This window comes from Sander vitreus, chromosome 17, assembly GCF_031162955.1.
Source record: "Sander vitreus isolate 19-12246 chromosome 17, sanVit1, whole genome shotgun sequence".
Lineage (NCBI taxonomy): Eukaryota > Metazoa > Chordata > Actinopteri > Perciformes > Percidae > Sander > Sander vitreus.
This window is the reverse complement of record NC_135871.1, coordinates 1346975-1371833: the sequence shown is the minus strand read 5'-3', so window position 1 is coordinate 1371833 and position 24859 is coordinate 1346975. Positions and strand designations below refer to the sequence as shown.

Below are 24859 nucleotides of genomic sequence, written 5' to 3'. Positions count from 1 at the left end.
TGTTGTTTGTAGGTTTATCTTTTCACTTTGGACAGAGCCAGGCTAGCTGTTTCCGTCTGCTTCCAGTCTTTATGCTAAGCTAAGCTAACCCAGTCCTGACTCCAGCTTTGCACTTGATATGAATCTTCTCACTCTAAAAAAAATAAGGCAAATAAACATATTTCCCAAAATGTTAAACTATTCTTTTAACAGTGGGGCTTCTGCTGAAATACAAATTACACAAAAACACGAAAAAATATTTGCTGGCTTTGTCCTGAAAGGCTAAATCTCTAAACACTAAACATTTTACCTCCACCTACAGTAGTCCCCCAACCCCCAAGGGTCTCTCTATAGGATTGAGGCCTGACGTGTGAGCAGACACTGGGAATGAACCTCCCATACAGACTACTGCAGGGGGCTCTGAAAAGTGTATGAAAAACAAATTCAACAGGCATACAGCTTGTTAGAAAAGAGGGGGCTGGGCTTCTTTTCAGGCTAAAGATAGCAAACCTGAAATCCTCTCTGGGCCCTGTAGTCCAGTCATTTTAAGCCAAAATGGGATTCAACCTTGAACAAATTACAACAGAAGCAAACTCAACTGATTTTGTATCCTCAATATGTCCTGAGTAAGGGAAAAAAAAAGCCCAGAAGAATCCCATTAGGGGAAAGTTTCGAAAAAGACCCAAATATAGCCTAGTCATACACCTTTTCATTCTTTTTCTCACGTGAATAGGGTAAAAATTAAACAATTTCAGCATTGTTATTTGGAGGGGAATTTAAAAATGGGAGCTTCATAGTAGAAAAAATGTCATGGCAATAGCAAAGCATGACAAAAAAAAAGAACTTTGATCATCTTAGCAGGAGCAGTTTAATAACTGAAAGGTTGAATTAGGCTGGAAATGGACTTAGCTATCTGAAAAATCCCCCTTTACACAGGAGACTCTTATTCTTGGCACCGCATACACAGGCTCTTATCACGTAGTGCTTCAGCAGGCCGCCGGTAATTGCCTTGTTTTCTCTCAACTAGCCAAACCCCAGAGACGTCTGGCCAAAGAACTGCAGCACTGTGCATGTGCTACCCATCAATGTGCTACCAGCCATTTATCTGTCCAGCTTCTGTAGTAGTTTTCTCTCCTTCAAACTTTACTTTTCTATTCTGTTCTGACATTATAAAACTGCACATGCATGTGGACCTGTGAGAGATGTGTGTTATACAATGTAGGATGGACAACAGTAAAGGTTCAGTTTGTGTCATAATCGTAGACTGTAAAAAGAATGGACGATCCTTTGGGTCTATAACAACTGAAGCCTTAAACGTGCATTCTATCTCATTTCCAGCAGGGGCGACTCCAATGGCTCCAAAAAGAAGTCTGTTTCTATAAAGGTCTATGAGAAAATTACCCTACTTCTGCTTTGATTTATTACCTCAGTAAACATTTTCATAATGAGTTTTTGGTCTTAAGAGCTAGTATCAAGTCTTCTACAATACAGCAAATGTTCAGTTTGTAATTTATGGTCCCATTTATTTTAAAATCGACAATAAAGCAGGGGATGCTTTAGGACCTGTCAATCAGGACAGAGGCTTAGCAATGCTAACCATGCTAACACTGAGGACATTAAAATTGACCTCAACTTGTTTTTTGGCCGTATTTTCATCTTAAACTCTGATCCTCTCACTGTGTGTTTTCACTTCATGAAAGTTAACTGGAACACTTTGGTCGCCTGAAAATGTCCTGTTCAGCGTTCTACTAACCAAGCTAGCTAGCTAGCAGTTGCAGTAGCTGGTAACTTAAGGGAGAGTCTGCTGATTTTCTGTACTGCCATTACCCAGAGGACCGCGTTTACACGCTGGTAAATCTCCCCTGGATGACTCCCTTCAGAAGGGTTGAAAATCGGCAACTTTCCCCATTTAGGATTTAGCTTAGCGCAGCGCCATTGCAACCATTAACAACAATGGCTTAGCTGCGTCATCCTCTTTAGCTCCACCCTCTCGTCAAAAATCTTCACATGCGGAATGTCCAAATTGCTCAAGGCTTCAAAACTGCAGTCCATAAACCTATGATTGACGTCACCGACACTACGTCCACTATTTTTTTACAGTCTATGATCATGATATTAACACATATTACAATACAGTAGGCAGATTATAATAATGTTTAGCATAAACACTGATGATGAAGTGCTTTTTGTGAAACTGTAATGTGAAAGAATTAGTTCCACAATAATGTTTTCATACCCGGTGTGTGTAGTCTCCACATACGCCCTGGAGAGAAGAGAAAGACAGTTCAGTCATTTTGGCGACTATAAATTTATACCATAATGTTTTGTTACTGAGGGAAATATGTTTAAAAGAGGTGTTTACCAGGCAAGGATGTTTTAACAAAAATCTATCATCTTGCATTTTGGGAAATGCAGTGTTTTGGAGGTAATTGGCCCATGCTAGGGACTAAAAGTCGGAATATCTCAACCTTTGCTGCTTTAATTTTGAACTTTTCTTTAGTAATCCCACTCTGCAGTCTTCCCCTAACTTTATGAAGTGCAATGCTAATTTTCTGTAATACCGCCTTCACAGTAAATAAACAGTAACAGTTAAGTAAAGAATCTGAATACTTCTTCCACTACCGCTGGCTGGTAAACTATTGGATGTGTTACTTGGCCAAATTGTCAAAACTACTGCAAACCATGTCTCACCTTTTCCCCTTTGGGTCCAGGTTCCCCCTAGAAAAACAACAAGAACACAGGTGAGTGAGATAACTGAGTGGTTAAGCAGCAGGTTATGATCTCGGGACTGATATCAGACTTCACAAACTTACTGGGATTCCTTTAGCACCACGCTGCCCCTGAAAGACAAAAGCAACACAGTCAGTCTTGAATGTAGTTAAGGCATAGATGTGCAGCTTCACAAAGAATTCAATATGATTGAACACATATACCTCCAATAAACATGAGTGAAATAAGTAAACATGCCAAGGTATCAATCAAAGTGATGAATTAGCTGTTACAGGAGTCCATTCCAATTACTTGTTCTGTGCAAAGGCACTTAGTTTGACTTCCCAGCAGGCCCTGGGGCGTGCCCAGTGTAAGTAGCTGTCAGAGCTCAGCGACTGGTTGATTAATGGACTCAGGGAGAGGGCCCAGTAGGACACATCCAGTGCACCCCATGCTGGTGACCCCACAGGCTCAGCAGCTCCAAAGCCACTTTGTGAAGGCAACAGCATCTCCATACATTTACCAGACAACCCCTCAAAGCCCTTTTTAATACTCCTTGACATTCGTCAGGAAGGAGACTAAGAAACAGGAGCTCATTACGAGACCATTAATCAACATTTAACATTATTTCAACAGTATCTAACCCCACTCTGCCTCCTGGAAATGTTGTCATTTGTACTGGCATTGAGTTCACTGGAGTTGTCCTGCTTCAAAAAACAAACCCCCTTCCTGAGCAAGAGTAATGGTCTTCACGCAGAGGCAAACAGCAGTGGGCGTGATAAAAGCCAGAGCATCAACCTCAGCTGGACAACACTAAAGTGATCTACAACTCAACATCATTCAAGAAGAACAGAGCTCTTTTATACTGCAAATCTGTTTTGAAGCTGGTAATAATTCCAGAGGAAGATCCAAATTGGTGGAGAAAATGGCCAGTTGAAGGAACTCCAACAGTTAGAGTGAGGTGTCTTCCCATTCCTATCACCAGACAACAGCATTGATTTGTTGTTTTGGATGCTTCTGTGAAAACTTAAAACACATCCAATAACAATGTTTCTTTATGTTTCAATGCCAATGTGTTTTTTTTTATTTTATTCTTGCTTTGTTGTCTTTTGCTTTACAATACTTGTGCATGGCATCTACGATATGGTTAAGAGCACAGACGGATCATGGTTATGGCAGATAAACTTTGGTTAAGGCGGTGGTTCTTAAACTGGGAACCACTACCTTAACTGCCATAATGAATGCATGGTTCTGCTGCACTGCTAGCAAAGCATGGACAAGTTTGTGAAGTCATGTAAACGTAAAGCAGATGATGAAGCTACACCAAACACAGCCACGACAACCAAAATGAAGGCAAGAAAATTTGAAGTGGTGACCACAATTCATTCTACAGTAAGGAGGCCACTGCCAATCTTCCAGTGGAATCACATTGGGTCTCACTTGAAAATATTTGTATTTACGAAAGTTTAGGAACCACTGGGTTAAGGTATAGTTAAGTTTAGACAGCTACAGTTCGTGGTTAAGGGAAAGGGAAAGATCATGGTTAAGTTTAATAAAAAGAGGAACATTAGAGGTCTGGGACTGAACCATAACGCTGACGTCCACACCTTTATTTTCCACCTAAAGGACGCAAAGGACACACTACTTCCTGCATTGAAACTCATGAACATAAACTTAAATAGCCTGTGAAAAATGGGAATCCGCAAAGTTACTTTGGCTCTGTAATAGCTGAGAGCCCGCCACAGTAAGTCCTCTTCAGATCGTTGGTTACAAACGACGCTGAAATAAATGATTTTAAAAGCCTAGTCCTGCCTTACCTGCAACATGATGCTTATTGTATGGCTAATAAGGCATCAATGAGTAGGTGATATACAATGTTAATGGTGAGGAAAATGTTTGAGGTATCAAATCCTCCAAGCCTCAGTGAGCACTGTCTAAAATCCCTTAGTGCCCATTTCAGTTAGTCAGAGTTGTACCTACTAACCCTGATTGAAAGCCAGAGTGGGGCGAACAGCTCCCATCTGTCAGCCTTTTCCCTACTGCATTCAACCCACTGTTAGCCCATTACTGGGTGGCGTAAATCAGGCCAACACTCTGTTTTTCTTATAACTTTGTGGGTACAAAATAAACAGGCAGCTAACTGACCTTAACAGCAAAAATAGGTTCAATGCAATTATTTCATATTTGCTTTGGCTTGTTGGTGTAAATTTCAAGAGTATATTCACGTTTTATGGGCTCAACGAGGGGTTGACCAGTGGTGATGGTAATATAGTGCATATGTTTCTGACAAATGTAAGGAATGCTTACCATGTCTCCCTTCGGTCCACTCTGTCCCTGTGTGAACATTAAAACAGGTGGTATAATAATTAAATCAATCTAAACAGATACCTCCACTTGATTTCCTTGGATATAATGTCTTAGAAATATCCATAGCATGTTTAACCCTACCCTATAATAACAGTAATGACACTAATAGAGATTTTATTACAATAATGACCATAATCATTCTTAGCTTAATTGTGCTCATTATCATCACAGAGTGCTGGGTTCTGGGCACTGAAGAAGCACTCCATTACTGAGTTATTTCACTTTTTGACAGGAACTTGGGGAAACTCACAGATTTGCCATCCAAGCCAATTGGACCCTAGGATAAAAGAAGAGAAGGAAATGTTTGAGTACATATGGAGATCACACAAATGACTTCACCAACTGGTCCCATTACATCAGTTAGAAAACTGGCTATTTGCAAATACTATTCACAGAACTCACCAATTTAGTTGAGGGAGGAATGTCAAAAATACTTCATGGCGAATTTTAGGGTTGCTACCTACGTACCTTGGGTAGAGTAACAAAATAAAGTTTTCTTCTTCACTCACCCAACTTGAGAACTGTTTAGCAGCCCTCAACTCAAGGTATATTGCAGCAATACTGATTGAAATAGTCATTTATTTATATATATTTAGTTGGCTGAGCAGCACTTCAGTCAGTCGGCTGAGACAAAAAAGATTTTTCATGGCTTGTATTGCTTTTAAAGCTGTAGTGCGTAGTTTCTGTCTCGCCCCTGAGGAATTTTAAGTAATGACAAAAATTCTGTTGTTGCATCCACATGATACAAGCCCACACGCAGTTGCTAGTAACCAAGGAGGACATGGAGGATTAAAAAAACATGATGGACTCTTCAGAAGAGGTCATTATCTTCACTCCAGTTTCTGCGCGTGAAAGTCTCCTGACGCCACAATCTTCTGAACATAGTCACACTGAGAAATCCAGAGAGAGTTGTGTGGAGCTGATAGTCTTAATTAGCTTTGTAGCAACTCATTTGCCAATGGCTTGAATGTAATAGACGTTCATTATTATTAAAAAGTTATATAATCTAATAGATCAACATACTTTCATGCACAATCTACGTCATATAACATACCACAAAAGTGGAAAGTATGAAGAAATGAAAGAATTCTAATATTAATTCAGTATGATGCCCCACCTAACTTGAAGGGACACTTATTTCTTCTATTATGTATTAAATAAAGTACTCATTAGTCATTGGTTGTGCGTTATTTGGCAGCTAATTCTGTGTTTATCAGGAACAGTTTTTTTAAGAAGGTATATAGAATCTAGATTTACATATAAAAAGGAACCACTCATTAGCATAATATCTAGCAATCGTGACTCAATTCACTTACATCTATAATCTCCTATCACTATATATTCAAAAGATATTCAAATATTAACTATTTAGTAGCAGTTAGGTCATGCTTTGTTCCTCCTCATTACAAGGTCATTAATAATTATCCTGTGTACTCTAATTACACTTTGCTATCTTTTGCCTCTATAAGTCAAATCAAAGCACCATGTACTGTTGTAGATGTTATGTACTTTGGATTTGGTGTGTGTGTGTGTGTGTGTGTGTGTGTGTGTGTGTGTGTGTGTGTGTGTGTGTGACGGAAAGGTGTGTCAGATGTTTGTTGGGTGACTATACAGATGTATTTTCTATATTTGTGTTCTTAAATGTTATCTGATGATTGTTGGAGCAGACGATGCACGGTGAACAAAGTTTTATCTTCTCTTATCTATACTTCTTTAAAAATGAAATAAATGTCAGACTGACTGACCGACTAGGCTAACTGTAGCATACATTGTTGTGCATATTATGTACTTTTTTACAAATGAAATAAATGTCAGACTGACTGACTGACATGTGAGGTGCATTCTTCTTAGAAAACAATTATTCGTTAAAGAATCGAATCGGGACAAAAGCCCTAATGTACAGAATCAACCTGACAGACGGCATGGTCCTGACTTACTGGGAAGCCTGGGAATCCTCTTGTTCCAGGTTGTCCCTAAAACGGAAACAGAAAAACAATTATGTGTTTGTTGTACTTCTGAAAGTCTGACATAAAATGCTGCTGGAAACCGGTCAGTGGAAGAAGATTCACAGTCCCCCCCCCCCCATCCCTCCACTGCACTGAGGTATTTAGTGAGTACCCAAATTGATTTTGACGCAAGGAGTGATACTGAAGACTCTGGGAAATACATTCAGTGTGTGAGTGCGTTCTGTTGCCACAGGAGGAAATTGGATGCTGAAATGGAACTCTGAAAAGAAATGAACAAAGAGTAATCTAATAAAGATGTACAACTGGGGAGAAAAGGTGGACGAGCTTAATGAGTGAATGTCAATAACAATTAGCGTTCAGCGTTTTTAATCAGCATAGCTTTTTTACCCTGCTTTCCAAACTGCTACAAGACATTCAATATCCCCGGGAAACGAAGGGTGAGGAGGAAATAAGGATGTAGAGAAAGACAATTACAAGCAGGGGAACCTGACTCATGACACAGATTGTCTGGAAGCAGAGGTAGTTCCGGGGAGCTTTGAATTGTTTCTGTCCCAGGGATGTATGAAAAAACGCCAGACATGGTGGATTTTAAACCTTGGCAAAAAAAAATCTTAACACAGAGTCCAAGGTTAGTTTCAAACTTCTCACAGTCTTGTGAGCAAACTCCAACAAACCTGTTTTTACAAGTTCTGAAAAATAGGGAGTCAGGCAAAGGATATTTGTGTCAAACTAGTGAGTTAAGGGGCCCTATCTTTCACCCAGCCCAGCGCAGCGCAAAGCCCGACGCAAGTGTCTTTGCTAGTTTAAGACCGATGCAGTTGTCAATGTCCCGTCCAGCGCCCACGTCCTTTAAATAACAAATGCACCCCCGCCCATCTTTACGCCTATTGCCGTGCTGGTCTTACAGGGAGGTGTGTTCAGGTGCATTCTGGGCATGCTGGTCTTACAGGGAGGTGTGTTCAGGTGCATTCTGGGAGTATTGCTATCTTGAGGCAGCGGGAAATGATCGCGTCATTGACCAACAAAAACCTGGTCTAAAGTCAATAACGCAGCATTTCATTGTTATTTTAACAGAGCATTAGTAAAATGCTCCTAGGCTCGTGCACAGCGCATGCACACTATGCTTGTTACACACACTTAGGGAAGCGCAAAAAATATATATTACGGTGCAAATCCTCCATCATAATAGCAATGCTCCAAGGTCCAAACGTGCCTGGCTTTTAAAGGGAATGGGAGATGATCTCTGATTGGTTGATTGCATGTTACGCCTAAAACACACCTCTGATTAATGAAGACACTAAGTACAACCCTCTTGAACCATGTGTCCGGTGCACGGACCCTTTTAGCAAAAGTGAATTTGGACACGCCCTAAACGCACCTGCGCCAGGCGCGTCACACTGTGCGTGTAGAACGTTAAAATAGGGCCCAAGATTTCTCTTTTTTGTCAAAATAATATTTTCCACGCCAAGTATTAACTTTCACGTTCAACTTTTCAGCCAACATGAACAAGAAGGCCTAGAAGATCCATCAGCTGATGAAGCCTGTGAGATGTTGTTGAAAGCTCCAAAAAAAGTTGACCTTGAGTAAAAAAATTTTTTTTGTCAAACTAGAATTTCCAAAATCAAGAATGAGCTTTTATGCTAACGTTCATGCCATTATGAAGAAGACATCCTACAAGTGCTCCCTCTTCCAATAAAGACCGTGTTATTCAGCTGAAAGCTCTTGAAAAAAGCAAGTAAGTGCAGCGAGAAGTGAGAATCTTTTCTGTTTTGGCAAAATAAAAAAATAAAAAATAAATTCTTAGGTCAAGAAATAATTTTCATGCTCAACTTTTATGCCAACAGGGATGACAAGTAGACCCTGAGACGAGGCTCAAATCTCTGCTAATTGCTATAAAGTGGACCATGTCAGAGCACTATTCCTTAGTTCAAGAATTAACTTTCATACTCAAATGTTACGCCAACACGAATGAGTTCTAAAACTATAACTGAAAATTTCCATCCAATGAAGACTATGAAATGTGGTTGAAAGCTCCAGAAAAAGCTTACAATTCACCTTTCACACTCACTGACTTTCAAACTAGCATGGAAAAGCATTTCGCATCATTTGCATAGAAGAATTATTTTAAGAAGTCAATAAAATGACTCATTTGCAGCCCATATAGTGAAGAAGTAAGTTTGTAAACCTTTCTCGCAGTGGCAAATATCTTTACATCCATCCATCTAACACGATGAATTGACAATGTGGCGAAAAAGTAGAGGTGCTTGCCTCGCCTCACCTGTCAGTTCCTCTCGTTCTCCTCACCTCTCTGTTGACTTAACTCCCTTGTTCCATCTAAGGTCACGGCTGGAGTCTCTCATGTCCATCTCACCTGCTGTGGTAAACTAGCTTCTCAGTGTTTCTGACTGACTGGCCCTCTAAGTTCAGGACTTAGCAGTCAGACAGAGCTTCCTCCACAGCCTGTTATTCATTAGAAATGCCTATTACCATCTGGGAAGAGTGGGCACACACAGCCACAGATTTAAGCACCATCAACTAGAATAACAGATGTGTGCTCCACTTCAATTGGTTAGACTCTTCGGCCATTATCCAAAAAAAGGCATTTTATGCTACGTAGCCTAGTCAGGCCACCTGAAATTAAAAAGGAGAACAAAAAGAAACACTAAACTCATTTGGCCTCAAAACAAGAGAATTTGGGTGCATAACAATAGGATCCATTAAGACTAGGGTTGCGTCTGAAATCTCATACTCTGCACTACATACTCAACATGTAAACTATCGTTCAACATAGTTTTGTGTAAATAAACAGAAGTGTGTATCTTTTTTCGGACGCACTAAGCTGTAATTTTCATCGTCACTTCCTGAGAGCCTCCTTGCCGTTGAAGACGCGTAACCATGGTAACCCCCGCCGATCTCCGCTCTAGCGGCGTCGCCAGATAAAGCTTCAATTAGACCACTAGACCAACAGTCGTTTAAATATGTTGAAATGTAAATTGGAGCGTTATTGACGTTACAGATCTCCTCGGTTTCTGTCCATTTGTCTGTTTTGAACGTTGTCGCTACTACAGCATTGCATTGTGGGATATTTATGCCGTCGTAGTGTCCGGTATTGCATACTGTAATATTTTACCGGAAATAGTATGCCACTCAGGTACTATTGGTTTCAAACTAAGGTTTTGGATACTGTCATATACTGTTTTAGTGTACTTAATAGCATGTTAGTACGGCCCCTGCAGCTCATTCAGAACACAGCAGCTCGACTTGTTCTCTCCCACTACAGCGCTTCTTCACTGATTACCAATTGCTGCCCACGTACGCTTCAAGACACTCGTACTTACATACAGGGCCACGAACAGATCAGCCCCAGCTTACATCCAGGACATGGTCAAACCCTATACCCCAACCCGTCCACTCCGCTCTGCATCAGCCAACCTGCTTGCTGCCCCCTCACAGCAAGGGACAACTAATCCCTCAACGAAATCCCGACTGTTTACTGTCCTGGCTCCCAAATGGTGGAATGAGCTCCCTATTGACATCAGGATGGCCGAAAGCCTACGCATCTTCCGACGAAGGCTAAAAACACATCTCTTCCGACTGCACCTCGGATAAAACAAATAAATATATATATATATATTTCAAACCAAAGATTCGCGACGAGACGAGTTGAAACTTGCAATTTCTTGCAACAAGTCAGGTTGCAGCGTTCTGAAAGCTGCCAGTTCACACCAATGAGACGAGACAAGATGGTGTATTATCTCCATAACAACGCCTCTTTGTACTTCCGTTCTAACTTCCGACTTTTAGGCTTTTTTGTGGCTGGACATATCATTTGTTTTGTGTAAACAATATGCATGTGGATAACATTGGTGCCATTGAGATGCTCGCTACAGTTGCATATCTAGTGATGAATGGGTCGAAAACACGTTTTATTTCTCTGATTCATGGCTTTGTTTCTAACTACGCTGGGCTCTCCCTCTCTTCAGTCTCTCTATCTGACTCGACCATATAACGTTAATGTGCTTTCGGACGGTCGTTGAGGCGCCGTCTAAAACTCTGCCATTTCGATCAGCTGTTGGGATTATGGATCATTTTATTTTTATAGTTTGTAGCTGACTTTACCAGCTGACTTCTCTATTGGCTGTTGAAACAGGCGACGTCTCTTACGTTCTAAAACCAGTCTTTCTGATTGAAAGAGTGAGTTGCAGCGAAACCATCAGCTGGTTTGAGTCGAGCTGAGACGGGCCATTTCAGACCGCTGAAACGTTTTTCCTACAACGTTCTGAAACGGTTTTGTCTTGTTGCAAATCTTTGGTCTGAATTGGGCTTAAAGCAAGAATGACTAATGATCCAATTTATGACCAAATCACAGCTCCTCGAACAATGCTGCTGTTTCCACACAGTCTGTTATTACATTGCATTATTCTATCATTTGTGGTGCATACACATGATTGGCTGGGCTAACATAACCCCCGAGCCAGTAGCCCGCAAGCTCGGAAAGAAGTCTCTCCATTTGTCTAGTTTTGATCAACAGAACTAAAAAGTCTGTTGGCGTTCAAGAACCTAATGTGTTAAGCAGAGGTCTAGTAAAATGGAAGCTAATAAAAAAAAGCTTGACGTGCAGGCAGGCAGCACTGATTCAAGATAAGTGGTTTATTAGGTTCAGAGAGAGGAGGTGAAGACACTTACAGGAGGTCCTCTTGGTCCAATGATAGACAGACCTGGCTCGCCTGGTGCTCCCTATAGACAGATAGAAAGAGAGGAAGAAATAGGAAGATATTATTGGAGAAATTCAGCACATAGGTGCATTCCTCCAAAGGTAAATAGATATAGCACAGGCAAATCCATCCACTAGCATCTGTATGACATTCACTGTGTCTAATTCTGTCACATAAATACCTCCTCTCAAACAACCGTGGTGGACATGCATAAAGTCTAACTCTGGTCACACTAGAAAGTTCCACAGTGATGTTAATCTGCATGATCTTGTGAGATGGGTGGTGCTAAAAGCTTGGTAACTGTTTGAAGGGTTAGTTGGTTAACTGCTGCAGCTAGCAAATTAACTGCTAACATGATATAGCCAGAACATGCTATAGCTATGGTTGAAAGTTGATGTTAGCAACTGGGGCTAGGTATCGCTAAAAAATTTTTGGATACCGGTACCAATACCAATACCGTGACTTTGATACCTGTTCATAAACAACACTTTCTTCGATACCAAATAGTATAAAACCAAAACAAATTACAACATCACATATTAAAGCACACATCATTTTATTTATCTTTTGTTTATACTAGGTGAGCCGTCTCTGCGTAACGTAGAGTTTTTCCTGCGTGTCTCTACGACGTGTAACGTTAGACAGCCAATCACAAACATTATTACATCTTGGTAGAAGCATGCTGCATGCTTATTGGCTCACTGACTGATTAGATTTACTCCTTAGGTATTGAAATTGGGTATTAAATGACGAGGCATTTCCCGATAAGCGATACTTTAGAGGCAATTCAATTCGGTCGGTGCATTATAAGTATTGAATTCGGTACCCTGCCTTATTGCTAACCAAACAATAAGCTAAAGGGGCACTCCACCAATTTTACAAACCAAAGTCAGTTTGTCATGAGGAGTACTAGCCTGGGAACCAAACAAATCGGCCAAGCTCAATTGCACTGGCAGACAAGTATGGTCCCCCTCCCATTCAGACACATTTCCAGCCGAAGACAACGGGCCCGAACATAGTTACTGGACGTAAGTGACATTTTCCACCCAACGCAACACGCCAGGCTCACAAAACTCAGATCCAACTACCAAACTAGGCAGTTCTGATGAAATAGGAATCAAGATCCTGTTACTGTATTGCATATTTCTTGCCTCAAATGTTTTCAGAAACACTGTCTAAGTGTGTACCGTTGGAAATCAACACCCCTTGGAAATCATCTGGCATTGCCAGGCAAGAGGAGTACTTCTCAGCCTGTGAAAGCTGTTATTTAATGTCTTCTCAGCAAATAACCCAGATGATCTCATACTATTGACATAAAAAAAAAAAAATCTAGTCTGATAATTCAGCACTTTGTTTTCCCATTGTGACATTCCTTAGGTGTGAGGCCTGTGAGCTATGGAGAACACAGTGTCATTTAAGTAAAAACTATATTCAGTCTAAATAATACCCCCATGTAGAAGGGTTGAAATAGTTTGAAATATGGCCAAATCAAAAAGAAATGTTCAAAAGTAACCAAATGAATTGAGTTGCACCCCCTGTAAATTATAGGCCGTTAACTGCACAGAAATTACTGAAAGTAATAGTATTTTCTTAGCCTGCGTTACAAACTGAAGGTTATGGAGTTTGAAAGATGTAGGCATTTTTCAGGCACAGAGAGTCTAACAAAGGGGGGCTTCACGTTGCATTATGTGAAATAGCATTGTGAATAACCCATACATTTTATTTTTATGTAATGTTTTATTCTTTATTTATTAAGCACTTATACATAAAAGTCAGAATATCTCAGCCTCTGCTACATTGGTCAGCTCGTATGATCAGGCCTTAAGTATTCAAATGGAGTATATCTTAGACCCCCGAACAAACTGATTTCAGGATCGTACTTCATAACTCGACAGTGGGACTCAAAAGGTCAACGGTGCTGCTGTACACACTGTGCAGTGCCTCTGAGCTCTGGATTTGGCCCAAAATAGTTGATTTGCACGGTGACGTGGTCTGTCTGTCAATCCCACAAACGACCGAGATCAGACTGGCCAACTCAGGTTTCCAGCACTTTCCCTTATTAGCTTCTGTCCTCCTGTAGGGAAACCCTATCTCGAGATATATCTGATGGTCCCAGTCATCCGTCAAAGACAAAGGTGTTTCCGAATATGTCCAAATGTCTAAGGAAGCCCAGAATTTGTTTTTTTTCACTCTTGGTTTGATGGTAGATGTATCACTCAGGGGCCAGAATGCAGAGGTAATGATGGAAAAAGAGGGTTCATGTCATCTGTGGCAGTCTTCAGTTACTTCATTGTTTTTCTACACCTTTAGTAGATTAGACAAGTGAAGATCTACAGATACACTTGTGCAGCGATTGGATTACTTTGGTTGCAAGAGGTCAAGGTAACAAGGTAAAGTTAAAATCACAAACTAAAACCAGAACCCACTCAGAGCAACTTTTCCTTCTAAATGAAATGTTCTCGAGCCCATGAAGAGTAGAATGTCCATCTGCTGTGGTTCTTTTGCAAAACCAAGCCGTCTTTCTGTTTTTTCTCTCAGCTGCCCCAAACACCCTCCCACGAAACCCACAGAAGCCATTTGTTTGAAGAGAGCAGTGTTCTAGAAAAGCTTGTCTTCACTTACTCTCTTTGTGCGCGTCTCACACTTCCTTTTCTGGGGAAGATGCTTCCTTTTAATAAACAATCTACACCGAAGTCTGCTCTGTGTTTTTTCATCCTCTCCTCATACTCTAAGACACTAACCACACAGTGGACAGATCCTGATAGCACTATTACAATTAGTTCCCTGCCTAGAAATAGAGAGGCAACCAATGGATTATTTTGGCTGCAGATCTGTGGATTGATCCAAAAAGCTGCCTAACATTTGTTAGGTTACTATTTCTGCTCTCTCACAAGTCAGGCCGGTGCTGAGACTACTATTTGTTTTGGCTGACTGATGCTTGGCTAATAACCACACTTGTCATTGTGACATGACAGTCAAGAATGTGCTGAGTGTTTCCCTTTTCATTGACCATTCAGCCATACACATCACAAATCACGTATTTGACGAGAACAAATCTGTAAATCTGCTGCGTCTGGCTTTGATACAGCCGATAGATTAGGATGTTGTGACTGCTTTACCAAATGTGGAGACCCAGTGTTGAAGAGGGTTCAAATCCAACAGGCCCATGCATTTGCAAAATGCTGAGGTGAAATGGGAGACACCTTATTAAAGCTCCATTAATACATTATTATTATTATTATTATTATTATTATTATTTTTTTTTTTTTTTTTTTTTTTTTTTACACATCCTGCAGACACAGACCAACATTATCATCTCATTGGACTACTATCTCTGTCAGCATACAAATGTAAGTTTTAGCTCTGTTTTATATATTAACTCAGATAAAAATATGAGGCTCATTAGCTGCTAAATGTTCTGCTTTCTTCGCCAGCTAGTTGTTAACTTTGTCTGTGTGCTGTTTATTGCTGGGCCGGGCAGGTGCTACTGCTGGAAACAGTTCACAAGAAATACATTTGCTGGCTGAAAAAAAAACTTCCAGGTAAAAGAGGCTAAAAATCTCTGAGGTCAATTTAGTCAATATATTAGTTTCGTATTGCCAGACCTTCTTCTACAGCGCTGTGGAGGAAGGTCTGGCTAGTCCACACAGCATTCCGGGATTGGAGAAAAACGTGCTCTGGTTTATTTCTTTAAGCACCGGACGGAGCCATGGTGCCTCTGCTAAATAGTCTCAGACTGATCAAAAACGCCACACCTTTAAGTTTTACTTGCAAGCTGCTATGCATTTAATTTTCACTAGAGTTCATTTTCATTGATGGACTTAAATTCAACTTTTAACACACTGCAGCAGACATCACATACTCTTTGCGGGTAGAGTTCATTACATTGATGTGAATAAAAGTGATCTTTTAGACTTTTCTGTTCCTGTGCTGCTGACATTGACAGATTTACTGCATGTTTACCGTCTCTGTTGACACACTTTTCCAATTCATGAAGCCAAGTGGGAGACATCGGAGCCTACAGTAAAAAATGTCTTATATGTAATTTCCACCTTGAGGCCAATATCAATCTTTTCTCTCCCAGCTGGCAGCTTATATTTATGGTAACTTCTACAAGACTGAGAGCTGAGATTTAACAGTTGTGCAACGCACCAGTAACAGCATTTATTTATCTCAATATATAACTATTCATTCTAAGTTCTCTTTGAGATCCTCTAAAAGTGTTTCTCCACTTTCTTTGGGGAGTCTTAAATTTGAACATTCAGACGCTTATGTGACAAATTGTTACTATTGTGTTTCATGGTGTAAAGAGTAAAGGTAATCCAACCAGGGTGGGAAACCATTTACAGAATGTGACCCTCTTGCCGTTTGGTTATACAGATATAAATCACATGCTACCTGTACACAAAATGCGGTGCACTGCTCTGCACTTCTACCACCAAGTCACATTAAGCAGTGTCTCAAATGAGCAACCTGTTTATATTTCACTTTTCTTCTGCAACTCTTCCTACTCGCGCTCATGCAAGCAGTCTGCTTTGATATAGTCTCGCACTGCCAGACCTTCCTCCACAGCACTGTGGAAGAAGGTCTGGCTAGTCCACACAGCATTCCTGGATGTGAGAAAAACGTGCTCTGGTTTATTGGCATTTCTTTAAACCAATCACAATCGTCTTGGGCGGCGCTAAGCTCTGTGCCTTGTGCCTCTGCAAAATAGTCTCAGGAAGGAACTTGTTTTGGTGGAACATGTGAACGTTCTAAAGTAGTTTTAGTCGTGCAACAGAAAACTCAGATTGGACAGATAGTCTAGCTAGCTGTCTGGATTTACCCTGCAGAGATCTGAGGAGCAGTTAACCATAGTCCTCACAAATCCACCAGAGGTTAGAACGCCAACACAAAGAAAGAGGAAGGGGACGGACATCCGGCCGCAAAGAGGGACATCCGGTGAAATTTCCGGCAGCACCGGAGCAATTGCAGTTTGTCTTTTACTGGTGCTGTACCTGAAATGGGCCAGTACTGTGTACTGGCAGTTCGGATTTTTGTACACATTTGTACCCTTACCTCTAATTGTTATTAACATATTTTTTAATGGCTGATATTTAAAGGAAAAGTCAAGAATTCTATGTAAAATCTGACATACAGCCCCCCCATTTAGGGCGAATGGAAGGATAGCCACACTTTCAGACACTGCGATGATTCAACTGTGAGATTGGTAGTCGAATCAGGCTCCTTAGATTGAATCCTCGACCATTCGGGGTTACTCAAACAAAATACATGTATGAATATAAATACATCCAAGACACATGCAATGATTATGTCATGGAACTGATGCCTTAGGGTACTGGCACCTTTTTTTGTTCCAATTCAGACAATGGACTGGTGCTAAATTGTTTTTTTTAAGTAAACCTGCTAATGGTTCTAACCTTACCTTCTCCCCTGCTTGTCCTTTTAAGCCCTGGGATCAGTCACAGCAGACACAGTCACATGCAAAAAGGTGTGAAGGGAGGAGAGAGACACAAGAGAGAGAGGAACCAGTGTTAGCGACATGGAGAGGGATCGGGGCATGCAGCATCCTCAGAACTAGTGATGGGGAGGTGGTGGAAGAACTAAGGCCAGCTACACTATGTGTAAGTTAAGTGGAAACCAAAGGCCTCAGTGTGCTTCAAACAAAGTGCTTGTCAGATCATCTAACAGTGTCTGACACATTCTTTCTGACGGTGGAATCCAACTACTAACACTTTGACTTTTCAAAAGAAATAATTTGCCCATTTTATGCATCTTTTTTCATTATGCATAGAGCAACTATCATGAATGCTTTCAAGGAGACTGTCTTAACATAGTCTCGCATTGCCAGACCTTCCTGTAATCCTTAGAGCCTTTACCTTCCTGTAAATGAAACGTCGTTGATATAGACTAGTCTAAATCTTATCCCCAAATACACAATTCATCACAATGATATTACAAAGACTGTTCAAAAGAGACAAAGTTCTCAGAGAGACTTTTGCCATCAGATGATTTTAAACCATTTTGGACAACCAAGTTTGTTTAAAGCATACCGAGAATTGCTGAGTAAGTACTGCATCAAGATGGACTCCTAACACCGTGATACAAAAAATCAGAGTCAAGTTTAACATATCACTTCACTCCACTTCTTTTGAGATAAATATGTATCAGTATACCCTGGCCTTTCATTTAAAATGAGACATAACACCTTTGGTGTATTAGATATAATGCACTTACATAATTACATATTTATTGTAGAGGTAACCAATTGTACACTGATTTAAATCCAATGTTTCTAATTCATAGTATCCAAAGTGTTAAAGCTGTTTCGGTGGCCCTTCTGTCTCCTTTGATCATAATAGAGGATATCTGCTTTGAACAACCACAATGATATTTAAGCACTGTTTTTTTTTTCTTTTTTTTTCATTGTGACATTGTTTAGCTAGGTCAGTGACATATACGTGGCAGTGCTAAAATTGTTTGAAATATGGCCAAATCGAAAAAGAAACGTTCAAAAGTAACCAAATTAATTGAGTGGTAGCCCTGTAAATTACAGGCCATTAGCTGCACAGAAATGACTGGAAGTAATACTAAAGTAAAACAGATTTATAATAAGTGGTTATACTACGCACTACAGCCTGGGTGGGCTGAGAGGGACGTCAAGTACAGGCTGTTTTAAATAACACACTGCAACGTCTAATACCTGAAGAATATATTATACACCACTGACAGCTGTAAGGCCCTAAAGACACATTTAAGGGTTTATGTTGAGTTACTATGGAGTATGTTTTTGTGAATATAAAAATAAGGCAGTATCACTGTATCACTGCATTTTACAGTTGTCCAACATCTTATAATTCACCTCTGTCACATTACGTGACATTATAAGGCTGTGGTTGGACATTTCCTGACATCACACTTGGTGTCACGATTCGATTAGACTTTCCATTTTAAGGACACAATTCGATTCAATTTTCAATTGAAACATTTTGTTTTCAGCAGTGACGGAAATGCCACAATGAGAGCCACTAGATGGCAGAAGGGTATTTTACAACAATAGTTTAGTATAATAAAATTAACAACATACTGTTGGATGCACCATTAGTTTAACAAGGTGTACATGAACCCACCATGAAGTCAAGTCGGAGCCCACATGCTTTACCTTCATTGTTTGCTTCCTCACACGAAAGGCAACATTGTCACAGTGACCACAGGATTTTTCATTTCTGTTGTTTCTCCGTTATCTCCGACTCTGGCAGTGGCCACGGAGTATGGAAAAGCGCAGCCGCAGGCTACTGCTAAGCTAATGTTACCCTGTGTCTTCAGCTGCATGCTACCAGTCGGTAAGCTATGTTGTGTCTGTTTTTTTCTTTGGACATGCGCAAGTAGGCAGATGAAGGGAGAAAAAAATACTGGGGGAATTGCTGATCATGCTTTTTATTTCAAAAGTAGAAATCGAAAGCTCAATTAGATTGATTTTCAATTTAAAATCAAAAACGTGACACCCCTTATCACACTGTAATTAATGGTATGTAATTTAAAAGTCTAGCAAACTTAGGGAATTGGAAGGGGATTTCTTAGGGAAAGCAATAGTTGTATTTCATACTTGTATAGTAACGTCACAATTAACGCCACAATTAACAATTAACACTTATTACAATTTACAAGTGTTCATTTATGATGTTACATTATCAGCAGTTCCATGCTCACTTAAAGATGACCCATGACTTATGGTCAGCAATCACAATGCTGCACTTCTAGTATACATACAATCAATGATAAAGACCTCTGCTCAGCTCAGGTTTAAGGTGGGAAAAACCATGCTGGTGTGTACATAGGGTCACATGATTCCTCAAACTCAAAATTAGAATGATGAAGGTGTAATTAGTCCCACCCTAACAGGTGAGGTACCATCTGCACACACCCTCTCACACCTGAGAAGAGCTCTAATCAGCCAGAATGTGGGTAGATCACAGGTGTGTAATAGCATTCTCTTAAACCACTGCTGTCCTTAGAACTGATATGTTGCTTTTGTCATTGGCTGTGTCATAATGAATGTAACCATTACTATAGTGTGCTTCATACACAAGTCCAAGTCACTCACCATTCTCCCAGGAATCCCCATACTTCCTTTGTCACCCTATTGACCAATGCAGATTCAAAGGAACAAGCATCAACAAGAAGGTTAGACTCAAGTAGACTCTTAAAGGGATACCTAGACATTTAGACACTACATGAATACAATCTCATCTGATTACATGGAATCTAAATTAAACCAAATCCCACCAATATTATGAGAACAGAAATGCAATACATCACTAAATGTTTTAGTAGTGATCATTGAACCTAATGGGTGCTACTAGTGGGAAAGAGTTGCTAATAATGGGTTTGTAATGGTACGTGTCCATATAGGCGTTGTTTTCACAGGCGGATCGCCCCCGCTTCCAAGCAATGCATGCTAGTGGGCTCGCCACCATCAGTTTCTCTTCACTGACCACTGACAAGCAAAGAAAATAGGCTACAGCCTCATACAAGCCCTATGGTTGCATCTGATTGGATGAACGCGTCACGTGGGGCTGTCTGCTCCCAGATTTCTAAACGGACCATAACAGCGGCTTGTTTGGAGTACGATCTCTTATTTTACGAAAATAGTTCAGAAACGTGTTTCTAAAAACGTTTTTTTTTTCAAAAAATATTTTTTGGCATTTTAGGCCTTTTTTAGTAGGACAGCTTAGAAAATAAAGGGGGAGAGAGATGGGGAATGACGTGCAGCAAAGGGCCACAGGTTTGAACCAAACCCACGCCCGCTGCAGTCTGCCTTCTCTTCTCTGCTTCTCTTCATAGTCGTCAGATTCATCTACCAACCCTCAGGTTTGCCTTGCACCAGCTCTTAGTTATGCTGTTATAGTTTTAGACTGTCGGGAGACTTCCTTTGACACACTGAGCTCTTCTCTCCTCTCTCTTTCCATCTGTGTTCATTCATGTCCCAGAAATGCTTGTTACTAACTTAGCTCCGGGGAGCTTATTCCCCGGAGTCCTAATGTTTTCCCACCTCTCAGTTTTCCTTGGATTAGGGTGGCACCTAAATCATGGTTGCAGCTGTAGTCGTCGCCCAGCTCTGCACTGCTATGCCCTACTACGGCCTGCAGTCCCCTGCTATGCCCTGCAGTGCCCTGCCACGCCCTGCAGTGCCCTGCTCGACATGAACTACCCAGGCGCCCATCTCAAAACATTTTAAGCAAGAAATAGGCCGTGCAGTTGCTGGATCTGTCTTCATTTCAGATCGACAGCTGTCAGTTTAAAAGATTTCCGTCAGCTTTTGAGAGGCGTCAAGCTGAGCAGGCCGCTCCTCATTTGCATAAAGTTGCCTTGATTAAACTTTATGCAAATGACGAGCGGGGCGACTCGATGCCCCGCTTCTCCAAAGTCCCTGCGATGCTACCAGAATGCATTGCACGGCTGCTCCCATAGAAATCAATGGGAAGTGTTGAAATGACGCTGACAATGCACACGTACCGTAAAAGTCCTAATGCCTTGGTATCCATTTAAAGACTAGAATCATTTGTGTTGAGAGGGCTTAGTCAGTAAACCATGCCATGCCAAATGTTGACACTAGAGACAAGCATGCATGTACTGTGATAGAGAAACAACCACATTTTGACACAGTCATGCCCAGCCCATGACTCCTGATACATTTGTTTGGATAAGTTTGGAAAGTGAAAAGTGAGCATCAAATTTGAGGCAAGAGGTTGGTGGCCATGACACTCTGACACATCACACGTATCCACCCTGCATCTTTCACACTAAAATGAACCATAAAAATGATAATGATGGTATCTATTTCTAAAGACTTGTAATGCGCCTCCCTCTGCCCTCAGCAGCTGTAACAGGGTCTGTGGTGAAGACTCACTGTTGCAGGAGGTAGTCTGCGACATTGGAATTGCTTGAAAAGTTGTTTGGTGTAACTTAGGCATTAGTTATAACGTTCACCTGTGCTCTCATCTGTGAGGAGGGATTAGTGGAGACACCCTGCAGGACTGAGGAGACTGGGGATAGACTTTAGGGAGCGTCTGGGGACAACATCTGATGTCCCGATAATGAACTCACAACATACACCATGGACCTCTCAATGTCTGAGATATATTCACAGGTTTGCCAAAAGTGAATCAAGATTTCTTTGTTTGAGGTTTAAGGTTTAATCTTATCATAAATATTCACAGCTCAATTAAGGGAATTTGCATTTCCTGAACTGAAAGCCAATGCAAATTAAATCAGACCTACAGCGTGAAACAACAGCTGCAATATTTTTTACTATAGCGCCGTTTATCTGGCCTGCTACATGTTAATACTGAGAGTTTGGGTACAGTAGCCTTCTATCACAGTGTAAAGATATCATAAGTCTGAATGAACACCTTCCACACACTACATAAGTTTTTTTCAGAATTGGCTTTGTTCTGGTTTATTGACACCTGTGGTTACCTTACATTGCTGCTTTTAAATATTACGGATCCCACAGTTTTCAAAGTGACACATGTATGGGCCACTGGGGGCAGCAAACAGCTGGAGAAGCTATTCTCAAATAAATGCAACAAAAAAGCAACTAGTGTATCAGTTTACAGCAAGTTTATAGCCATGAGTCGAAATACCATAAAACCACTGCACTACTCAAGCACAAATCCATGTTTTACTGTGTGGTGCTAAGCTGTTATTGACTGTTGTCTGTCTCTACTCTGCCCCATCACTCAGCGTGGAAGCCAGTGCAAATGGCTGCTAGATACATGGCCCCAAGAAACTAACTAACTCAACAGTAATGTGTCATTCCTGAAATGAGCTAACGAGTTTCTATTGGAGGTCCAACCACCATCTATCTTTATCTGGTACAGGAAGTGAGTCATCCAGATCCAACCTCTGTTCTGACTGAGCCCCAGGAGCATCACACCTATTATTGCATTTTGTAACGGCATTGTCAATTTATCAGCTAATACTTGATCAGAAACCTGTTTTTCAAAGACCAATGCCTGTCCAGTGAGTGCTGCATTTGTCCAAGATGAAGTTGATATCTGCGTAAAATGTGAACAATCCATTTTCTTCCCAAGCAATACACCAATGGAATTATGCCAAACTAAGGGCCTGTGTTCCCCGGCAGACAGGAGATGTTACATAATATAACCAGCAGTGTTAATGAAGATATGGTCCCTGGCTTTCTCATACAAATCAGAACACACCCTTCATCTCAACTGAGCCTGGACCCAGATTCAGCTGTTTTCAGTCCTCCTGATACATAAGATGTGCTGGTATCTCTGTCATTAGTATGTGGTATATTTGTTCAAGCCTTTAAATACTATCAGGCTACAGCTGGGCCCTTTGAAGCCCTGTCCAAGGTCCAATTTAAACCAAGGCCTTGGGGAGAATCTGCCACCACCAGAAATGGTTTTAATACAGAGCGGGGGGCTTTACAAAGTACCCAACGTGATTATCTGCTGTGACCACAAAATACAACCTTCACTGAAGTAGGTTTTATAGCCATGACAAATTAAGTGTTTTGTAAAACCTCATTCAGTTCATGTGTTGCACTTCATTCCACAGACAGAAACCTGATTGCTGCTGCACTCTTTCTCCTGCTGTATGTCCCAAACATGTTTCTACTCATCTTGTCCTTGCCTGAAAAGATAAGAGTCAGGAAGGCTAGGTACACAGAGGCGGGGCTAGAAGGGGGGGCACAGGGTGGCACGGGGTGGCACCGCCCTGAAATGTAATTGTCCCCGTCCCCCACCCCGGTGAACCCCAATCCATTGGGCTAGAGTGCTGTCAATCTGACATTTGTGATTCCCATTGGATCAGAGTACTGTCACTTGGCTCCCTGTTCTGCCAATCTTCCCAGCCCTTGTCACATGACCAATTAATGTTTCCATGACGACTATCCAAAATGTTGAGACCATGGAACCAGCGCTGGAATTGTTTAAAAAAAAGGTGGCATGCTGAGTCTGGCAAATGTGTAATGTATTCGGATATGCAATTAGTTTAAAATGAAAACAGGTGAAACTAATAATGAATGTGATGTTTTATTTAGCAGAATTATATTGTGTTGTTCTTGTCCCCCCTGTGCCAACCCTCTTAAAAAATCCTGGAATCACCCCTGTAGGTACACACACACACACACACACACACACACACACACACACACACACACATACACACACACAGACTTCTTGTGAGAAAGATCACATTTGTTGTGATATAGTTTTGCAGTGGATCAGATGAAGGCAGATATCTGATGTTAGCTTCTATTAATAATTATCAGTGAATTATTGATTATTTTAGTTAATAGGAATTGTAGGAATACGGCACACTGTGAGCTTGGTCCACCTGCAAGTATGTGTGTGTGTGTGTGTGTGTAATCTGAGGAGGGAACCATGTGTTTATGATACATAATCATGTCAGTGAGGTCTACCTCCTCTGGTTATAAAGAGCTATAATGTCCCATTCTGAAAGAACCACATTCTATGGAACACACTGCTAGCTGATTTTCAAATCTTACAGGCCCTCTTTCCAAAAACCACATCCTCCTGCCCCCATTCAGTCAAAGACCGCTCGTGATTTAATTCCCCGCTGCTTGACGGGTGTAATCAATCACAAATTCTGGAAGGAATGTCTTCCTCACTTTGACACAAACCGTCAGCGAAACTCAGGCAAAGGAACATTGGAAGGAAACGTGGCCGTCTCAGCTTTAAACAGTTTTATGGACCTGTTTCACAAGTGAGCTTGTCAGAACCAAACGGGGGGATTGCTGGTTGTAACTGGCTACCCAGGACAAAGGTCAGATACTAGATGGCCACCTGTTGTCATGATGTGAACCATGTGGGTTTGACATGCTGAGACTGCTTGCTCAGCAGAAAGAGGAGAGTGTTAGACTGAAGAGAAAGGAAGGGAAGAGATGATACAGCAGAAGCAGGTTTGGTCAGAGAGATTTTATAAGCATTGCATCCAAGCTGTAGCAGAAATAGAGAAAGAATGTCAATTAAAACAACCAAGAGGACATAGCACAATCCAGCCAACAGCTCACTGTGTTATGAATGGATATTGCTAAGGTTTTAAAGCTATAAGCACTCAGTCCCACTGCTG

At 41.0% G+C, this 24859-nt stretch overlaps 1 protein-coding gene across 1 annotated transcript in view; it reads right to left on the bottom strand.

Moving 5' to 3' along the window:
* col13a1 (collagen, type XIII, alpha 1) overlaps positions 1-24859 on the bottom strand; it is a 75870-nt gene that overhangs the window by 48285 nt on the left and 2726 nt on the right. The window contains exons 2-10 of the mRNA XM_078273103.1: positions 19842-19877; positions 17163-17189; positions 11709-11759; positions 6993-7028; positions 5306-5332; positions 4996-5022; positions 2793-2819; positions 2671-2697; positions 2216-2242 (exon numbers count right to left, since the gene is read on the bottom strand). Coding sequence (XP_078129229.1) covers positions 2216-2242; positions 2671-2697; positions 2793-2819; positions 4996-5022; positions 5306-5332; positions 6993-7028; positions 11709-11759; positions 17163-17189; positions 19842-19862 — 270 coding nt within the window. The 5' untranslated portion in view covers positions 19863-19877. The remainder of the gene's footprint in view (positions 1-2215; positions 2243-2670; positions 2698-2792; positions 2820-4995; positions 5023-5305; positions 5333-6992; positions 7029-11708; positions 11760-17162; positions 17190-19841; positions 19878-24859) is intronic.